The 8,627-nt window shown below is 39.5% G+C and overlaps 1 protein-coding gene across 1 annotated transcript; it reads right to left on the bottom strand.

Annotated features, from left to right (window-relative positions):
• Positions 1 to 1,250: 1,250 nt before the first annotated feature.
• RPL7 (ribosomal protein L7) lies at positions 1,251 to 8,228 on the bottom strand. The gene is made up of 7 exons (XM_048077041.2): positions 8,077 to 8,228; positions 7,360 to 7,462; positions 6,607 to 6,773; positions 5,834 to 5,971; positions 5,379 to 5,488; positions 4,123 to 4,333; positions 1,251 to 1,315 (listed from the first exon to the last, which is right to left on the bottom strand). Exons 1-6 carry the CDS (start codon positions 8,088 to 8,090, stop codon positions 4,125 to 4,127), a joined length of 741 nt encoding a protein of 246 aa, XP_047932998.1. The 5' UTR covers positions 8,091 to 8,228; the 3' UTR covers positions 1,251 to 1,315; positions 4,123 to 4,124.
• Positions 8,229 to 8,627: the final 399 nt, after the last annotated feature.

The following is an 8,627-nucleotide window of genomic DNA, read 5'->3' on the forward strand; positions in this document are numbered from 1 at the left end:
AAGTGATAGGTCTGACAGGACTTCACAACTTCATAAGCAAATCTTTTATTCTCTGCTTATACCTTTTATACACAGTTTGCTATCCATTTGTTTTGCTTCATGATGTGTGCAATGGTCTTCTGCTAAGAAGTTAGTATAGTAGAATGCGTGTAAGGGGAAAAAAACTGAAGACATAGTAGCAAAGTAACAGCACTCTGTCAATTAAACCAACCCAGGTACTGTGTTCTTAAGTTACCAAATTTTTTTCCAGGTATGTCGCCCTGGTACCTGCATCTTATTGCCTCTCCATGCAACTCTAAGCTAATAGAATTAAGATAGTACTCTTATAAACTCAACATAAGAACTGGTATCTCAGGAAGATAAAGATGTAGTGTGTAATTTTCAGTATGATTTTTTTTCCCCTTAATCCATCAACTTCATGAAAATGTTTTTTTTTCCCTTTAAAGACCACATTAAAAAGATACCTAACAAATGAAATACTTCAACAGTTTCCAACTAACTTATAAACTCATTCATCCATAACATCTACTTACTTGCACTGAACATCTGTAAAGAACTGCTAATTTCTTCTGATTTAGTACAGTGATTAGCTCAAATGGGCACAGGTGTCATTACTCTTTTTTTTTTAAACATTTAGTCACAAGCTGTGTTAGATTTTAGAGCTGCACAGTCACAGAGGACTGTCACCTATCTTTGGGCTTCCTAATCTAGTTACTCACATTTGGAAACACTCTTACCTAATTGACACTCAGTTGTTTTACCAGTGTCCTTACAGTAACAAATGAAAGCACTCAATGATTTTCAATGAAGCCACTACCTTCAAAAGAAAAACTAGCCTTTGACTTTTGGTTAAAAGAAATCTGAAATTGTTCAGAGCTTGCAGTAATTACTATGATGTTAAAATCAGAATCTTAACATCTTAAGAACTGATTTAACCTTGACTCTTCTTTACACAGACAAATCTCACAGATTTCTAGTGCACTAGAAGTACGAATCCTGTCCCCCACAGCATACAGCTCAAATAGCTGAGTTCATAATTCACTCTGCTTTTAAAATAATTACTTGTTGCCATTCAAAAATAAATCCCTTGCCTGCCTGGGATCTTCACCCTCCAAATGAAACTGAAACAGTATTACCCGTATAACATGAATTCAAAGGCATTTAGAGTTTGAAAGAGGTTACCCCAAAGTAAACTTAGCAACTAAAGCCACTGTGAGAAAGGATCACAAAAAGAACTACTGAGATGAGACTGTTTTGTGCAAGGTGATTTTATTAACAGACCAGATTTTGAAAGACTGCAGCTGGGCATCTGAATCTGAAAGGAAAAAAATATATACATCATTAGACACATGAATATCTGAAACTACTTTGGCCACCCAAAGAGTTCATACACTTCTACAGTTTATAAATGTGGGCTGAAAATATCAACTATTTCACAGTATTTAAAACTTCACTAGTCTTGCACACGGTAACTTCTATACTGACTTTCTTTACTCAAAACACGGATCTCCAGTGCCAGAACTAACAGAATAAAACACTTCTACTGATAATTGTTGGTACCTATTTTCTTATTTGTATAAAAGCTTAGCAGGAAGGAACTCGGTATCTAAAGACACCTGAGGCACTACACATATTGTAACTTCTGCAGTAACCCTATTTTCAGCAAGTTTCATGGACTGTTTATATACAAGAACTAAAAAAGCAAAACAAAAACAAAAAAGCAAACTTGTCTCTAATTCCTTTTAAAGTTTTCTTGAGGGCTAATGAAATTCTGTATCTTGCCAATTATGAGTTGTCCAAAAAATAAATAAAAATCAAGCACTATGCCCTATTTTTTTCCCAAGCTAGACGAAGGAATCAGTTTATTTGAAATTACTGCTAACAAAAAGACAAATAGCAGAAAGCCATTTGCATATTAAGAAAAATACCTCTCCTTCAGATACATGGCCCTTCAGAAAGACAGTGCTAAGAGTATTGTTGTTATCTCATCTGAGCCTACTGCTTTAGTTTTCATAACCTCAGCAGAAGCTATAACATTATTCTCTGCATACAGGTTATGTTTTAAGCACACTCAATTCTGAACAGCAGGAAAATAACAAGACTGGAAGTGCAGGAGACAAGAACAATCAGTATCCTAGCTTTACACCAGAAGTATGTTTGTTTGCAGTCCAAGCTGAACAAGTGCTCGTAAGCCAGAAACAGGAAACTGCAAGCTCACTTCATAAAAATTGACAGATGTAGGTAGGCTCTGCTATCTGCTACTTACATGGGGTTCTGAGCTAGAAGTGCAATGAAAAATACAAACAGCCATGAGCATTCTGAACTTTTCTGCCAATATACTACTTGTCACAGGAGTTTATAGCCACTATAGTAGTAAACTAGAAACTGACCTCCTACAGCAAGGCTCACGAAAACTCAAGACCACTAGAAAACTTCAGATTCTTATCAATGAAGATGGAGGGAAAAGGATCGATGCTGTCAGAAAAGTTGCCAGGTTTCAATTAAATACAGTAGCTTTCATCTTGTGCTCAAGAACCACATAGGAACATGGAGTGAAAGTAGCTGTGCTCAATCTTTCTTATCAAGACTCTTGAATTAACTTAAGGGAAGCATCTGCCAGTACTGAACGTGTAGCAGTTCGTGCCACCAGCAGCAAAATTTCTACAGAATGCTAGCACGAGTAACATAACGGCACCCTGGGCAAACATTCAGGCAACTTTGCTTCTCAGAATTACCCACTTCTTCCCACAGTGGAGTTAAATAGCTTTATGGGAACACTGCTGCCAGTAAGCAACTATTTTCCTCAAGCACCAAGCTTCCAGGTGCCATGCAACCAGTGCTCTTAAAACTCCACTGCTTCACCCACAGAGACAGAAAGGAATAGGCAAGAAGCTCAGGGGAGTGAGAACAGGGCCTGCACATGTATCTGCTGCAACAAAACAGCTCAGTCAGCCAAATGGAAGGCTATTTCATAGGTGGTCTTCAGCTCCTTGGGCAGGGAGCAGACATGACTGAGCTCAACAAAACCACTAAGAAAAGGCTTAAGGAGAAAAAGCAGAGGCTTCCTTCCCTACAGAAAAGTAAGTTTCTGAGAACACTCATCCAAACAGCTTCCATTCATATTTTAAGCTCTAAAGTCTCATCACTACCTGCTGTTTCATTAACCGAACCCTCTGGAAGTTACTAATTTTTAAGTAAACTGAACATGTCTGATTTCTGCAGAAAAGCTTCTTCTTTGGAGGAGTTAGTTTGAGAAGAATTGCTTTTGCCCACTTTTTTTTTCCCCAAGCATTCTAAAACAAAGCTTTCTTAAAGTCCAGCGTATTTGTCATAACAAAAAGACATTTCTCCTTAATGGAGAATTGATATGGGCAACACTGAAGCTAGTTTAGTGTGTGAGAATATCAGAAAAAACAATGCGAAGTCTGAGAACTGAGGTTAAAAAAAGTTTTAGTTTTCTCACTGCATGGCACAGAATTCTCAAAACAGGAACAGCAGCGACAAGAGAAGACATGACATTGTTTGAAGCAGATACTAACTTCAGGACTCAGTTGTCACTCTAAAAATGCTTTAGATCAGGTGTCCACTTTCCCATTTCTCAAGGATAGTTTAGTCAAATGGGCAAATTTGTCTTTCAAAATGACAGTATTACTTAACATAAAAGCTTCAACTGAAACCTTCTGAATGAAGATTGAACAAGCTGAAACTTCAGACCATTAAAATGCCTTAAGTTTTTACTTTATCCCAAGCCTATTTTTTTCAGAAATCAGACAATCTGGAGAAATATTGTCCTTACAAAGGCAAAGACTTCAATTATATGAAGAATTCATAAGTGACTGAAAATTGTAGCCAAAAATCTCAAGGCTTATCATCATAAAACCCAAATAATGTTTTGAAACAAGTTATTGGTAAATGGAAAGTAAACTAAGAGGAATGCTTACAAGTCATGAAAGCATCAACTATAAACAAGATTTAACTCCTTCACAAGTATTTAGGCTACTGTAGGTACCATTCAAGCATGAGTGAATATATACGAAATGTGAATCATCAACCACTAACAGCTTCGGCTTATATACCAGAGATAGAAGACAGAATGCTATTAACTAGGAAGTAAAATCTTACCTTTAGTTCATTCTCCTTATGAGTCTGTTTATCTGATCTTCTCTGTTACCAGCATCTCCACCCTCCACAAAGTGGATCGTTTTCTTCTTCATTCCACCCCGAGGAGAGGATAACTTGAAGGGCCAAAGGAAGTTGTTCACAACTTTGAAGTTCTTGCCAACAGTGTAAATCTCATGGATCACATCTTCCATGCAGATGATGCCAAGTTTTCCTAAAATTCAGGAAAGTTGTTTTCAGAAGAGCTACGCAGTCGCTATCAATAACAAGCTAACAATGTTACACCTATTTAGCTTCATAAACTTCAGCAAGTCAGAAAGCATCCACTTTATCGAGACATCCCATGACCAACTTTTCCAATTAAAACTCATCAGCTGCAGCTAACTCAACACTATTTTATAGTTTGTACCTGAGGCAGCAAGAAGAACAAGCAAATAACCGTCTAGTGGACCTCAGGAAAATAGAACTTTTCTTCAAAGAACACAACAGGATTAGGATACTTAAACACTAACTACACGTAGCTCAGGGAAATTCACACTCAACTATTCATGCTGCTCAGTAATGTAGTACCACGTTTTCTTAATGCCTTTCCAGATTCTTCATTGACATGTTACAAGTGAACTGTTTGTAAAATACAATACTGAAAAGGTACATCCTTATAGCATACTACTTGTACCTCTATGATCTGAAAAAAAGCCAAACATGACAGTCTGATTTGAGATCTAAACAAGAAAGATCCGTGTTTGCTTCTATTCCAGGCATGACTGGACAAGGAGGAGCCTCCTAGATCAGTCTGTTTCCTAACAAATGACCGCTGTGTTTTGCTTTTATAAAGTACATTAATGGCTTTTACTAGCTAGATCTTCTCACAGCAAGTTAAAAAAGGCTGTTTAGGAAGTATGAAGGTTTACAATACAAGCAAAGTCCAATATTAAATTTGAAACTTCACAGCCACAGGTGATAGGCTTCTTTCCTGCTGCAGCACCTTCTCCTCACTGAAACAACTACTGTCCTATTAAAGGTCGAGTTTACAATAAGCATTTGTAAATGTAAAATCCTAAAATTTGATTCTTGACATTTGAGTTTTAATAATTTTTAAATGAAAGTTACTTCCAGTGTGCTTTGTATTAAGACAGAAATAGATTTAATTAACTAATCACTACTATTCTCCAGAGATAGGTAAGGACGGTTGTACAGCTTAGCACTACTCATACAAATGCAACAAGTTGGGTTTGGTTTTTAAGCGAAGTTCTACTTACCAAGGCATTTCCGAATCAGGGAATTATCAGTCAGAGCAATGCGCTTCTTGTTGATCTTGCCATAACCACGCTTGTAGATCAGCTCATGCACAGACTTCAGGTTTGGATAACTGAAACAACAGTCAAGTAAAAATTAGAATCCTTAAACTTCACAACCTGCACCCCAAGTGAAATTTTGGTAACAAATAATTTAAGATCATTTCAGCATGTCCCAAACACAAATACAAAAGCAACACAGAAGCAAACTTCACTCATACTGAGCTCCCAGAAGCCTACTGTGAGAATGTAACCATACATAGCAAGCACTGCCTTAACCATGTTTGTGTGTTCTTGTACTTTCCCTGCTTTGAACCAAGAACACTTTGAACACAGGAAAACCTGCACATCTGGTGTAGCAAAATGCAAAAGACACAACATTTGTATCCCAACTTGATAAAACTGACAGTTTCACTCACCCCCATGCAATATAGGGTTCAACAATCCGCAACATGTTGATAGAAGCTTTGTTGAGCTTGACGAATGTGCCATTAAAAATCTGACGCAGGCGAAGAAGCTGCAACACCTTACGGACCTTGGGGCTGACACCATTGATGCTAGAGAACACAGAAAGAGACTCAATTATCTGCACCCCAGAAAAGAGAGGTATCACCAAAGCAGTAACAGGTAAAAAAGAAAACAACCAGTATTACTGTCCCATCTGAAAGGTATTGCTTTTTCACCAATTCTGCAGAGCAAGATTATTATGTTATTTATTATCTCAATGTATTTCAGTATTAAGGCAGATCTAACACCATGAAACACACTGAATCAAAAAATACACATCTTAAAGCTAAATATCCTTATGATCTCCTGCATATAACTTAGTTTTCTCTAACACTTTCACCAAAACAAAGTTAAATAAGCGCTTCTGACAACATTCAGTACAGAATAGCTGCATATAATTTCATTAAAGTTAAATGAAACAGAACAGTCTGCATATTTCTGCAATCTTGTCTTAAAAAAAATCCAGATTCCTAAAGGCAGCAGACATGCCCAGAATTAATGATTTTACACTTAAGCCTACAGTGCATCCAAAATATTACTACCAGTAACTTTCCAAGCAACCAGATGAAGACTTGGATTTAGTTACAAAAATTTAAGCCCTCAAAACATACAAGTGACAAAAGAAGGCTTTTTCAGTGCTTTTGAAAATAAAAACGCATTCTTTTACATCTGTATTAATTCTTACCCTCTTATCCTGATCACAAAGGCAAGCTTGGGTTCAGCTGGAACGTAGTAATTGCCGGCTTTTCGGGCCATCCTGGCCATGCGGATCTCCTGCCTATACATGTGCCTGTACTCCTTGTGGTAAGCTTTGGCTCTTTCATAGATGATTTTTCTTTGTGCCTTACGAAACTGCAATTAATCAAGCATTAATTAAGATTATATAATGCCTTTTAATACATGAAAAACAGATTCAGATAACACAGCCTGTTCTCAAACTCCCCACAGTTACCACATATTACAGCAACATGGATTTTAAAATGACCATCAGTTCTGTCATATCTTAATAGTGCTAGTGCTTTACTTCGAACAATACTTACAAATATTATCACACATCATACTTATCTTTACAAAAATCCTTTTAAGTTCAAGGAGCATTTGGACAATGCTCTGAAACAGAGTTTGATTTTTGGGTGGTCCTGTGCAGAGCCAGTGGTTGAACTCAATGATCCTGTGGGTCCCTTCCAACTCTGCACATCCTATGGTTCCAACTGTTGACTAACCTTAGTCTTATGGAGAATCTCACACTTTATTTACCTTTGCTTTGCCCAGATCTGGTTTATTATACACTATCTTGACTTTTTTTTGGTATTGCAGACCTATATATTATAGTACTAAAGCTAAACACTATGAAGTTATTCATTCTTTTAATATAATCAGCGTAGCATTCTGCTGACCTGACGAGAGCAACTCAAGCAAGCAATCATGACATATTCACCTTTTTTTGAGCTAACAGCCTCTTCAGACGTTTGGCTTTTGCAGCTGCATAAGCCTGCCGCCTCTTCAGGAGGCTTTCCGGTACAGAAGGCAGCTTCTTTGCTCTAAACAACAAGGAAAAACACTTTTAAAAACCAAGTTCCTCCAAACCAGCAAGAAGCAGCACGTTACAAACACCGATGCAAAGGGGCAGGAGGGACATGCCGGCCCCACTACCTCTAAGCAGTTTGCATTTAACTTGGTCCAGTTATTATCAAGCTGCAATACAGCCTAAAAGGACCACTTTTTGCATTAAAACAAAGAAGCCTGACATTTCCACGTGCTCTCCAAACGCCGATTACGGCTGATTAACATTTCAACAAGTGCTTTAAGAGGAAAAAAGCAAAAAGTACGACTGTAATTAAGAGTTATATCTCGTGGCTTTGTAACTTACTGGAATTTAAACCTATTAAACGCTTAGAAAGCCACAAGACCGGCGTTTATAACGCAATAACGACACCCTCCCTCCCCACCTCACCACGGGCCGCCGGGACCGCCACCGCCGCCTACAGAAGGGAAGGGGCTGGCTGCGGCCGCATCCCCGCCACTCCCCATCCTCCCGCTCCTCCCGCGGGGGGCCGACAGAGGCCCCGCGGCCGGGCAGCGTCCCCCCATCAGCCCGAAGGGCGCCGCGGCCGCGGATGGCGGCGGATGGCAGCGAGGCGCCGCGGGTACTCACTCCTTGTCCGCCATCTTCAGCGCCGGAAGAGAGAGGGCGGGCGCATGCGCAGGGCCGCCTTAAGCCGCCCGCCTGCGCGGCAGGGCTTTAGGCGCTGGAAGGACCCCGGCTTTGGGGTGGCCGCGGCGCTGCCTGATCGCGGCGCGGAGGGCGGGGTGGCTGTGGAGTGCCTGAGTGGCCCGGCGGGGCACGTCGCTTTTTTTTTTTTTTTTTAATTTAGAAAGTTGCTTAGTGCTTCTTCCTGTATTGCCTGGGCCTTGATACTGCGAATGCCTACGTACGTTGTTAAAATCGTCCTTGGAGAAACTAGTCCTGACATTATGTATGCAGGAGAAGGAGAGAAAGTGGCAGAACTTGGAGTAGCAAAGGATTATGCGGTGTGGAAAAAGAGTAGGCAGCCGGGCTGAGGGCGTTCGGCATTTGTTGGGGTTATTTGCTGCCTGCACACAGAGGTGCTATGCTAGGTAGCAGCTGCATCAATGGTGTTTTTGTTTGTTTTTGTTTGTCTTTTTTTGTAAAATAGCATTGTTTTATTCTAATACAGCAGCTTA

This window comes from Anser cygnoides, chromosome 2, assembly GCF_040182565.1.
Source record: "Anser cygnoides isolate HZ-2024a breed goose chromosome 2, Taihu_goose_T2T_genome, whole genome shotgun sequence".
In the NCBI taxonomy this organism is placed as follows: Eukaryota; Metazoa; Chordata; class Aves; order Anseriformes; family Anatidae; genus Anser; species Anser cygnoides.

Excerpts from the sequence above, each read along its gene's own strand:
- RPL7 (XM_048077041.2), bottom strand. Across the intron at positions 6,774-7,359 it reads GGCTGTTAGCTCAAAAAAAG|TTTCGTAAGGCACAAAGAAA; the intron begins GTGAATATGTCA and ends GATTAATTGCAG. Across the intron at positions 5,489-5,833 it reads GAACCCTATATTGCATGGGG|TTATCCAAACCTGAAGTCTG; the intron begins GTGAGTGAAACT and ends CTGTTGTTTCAG.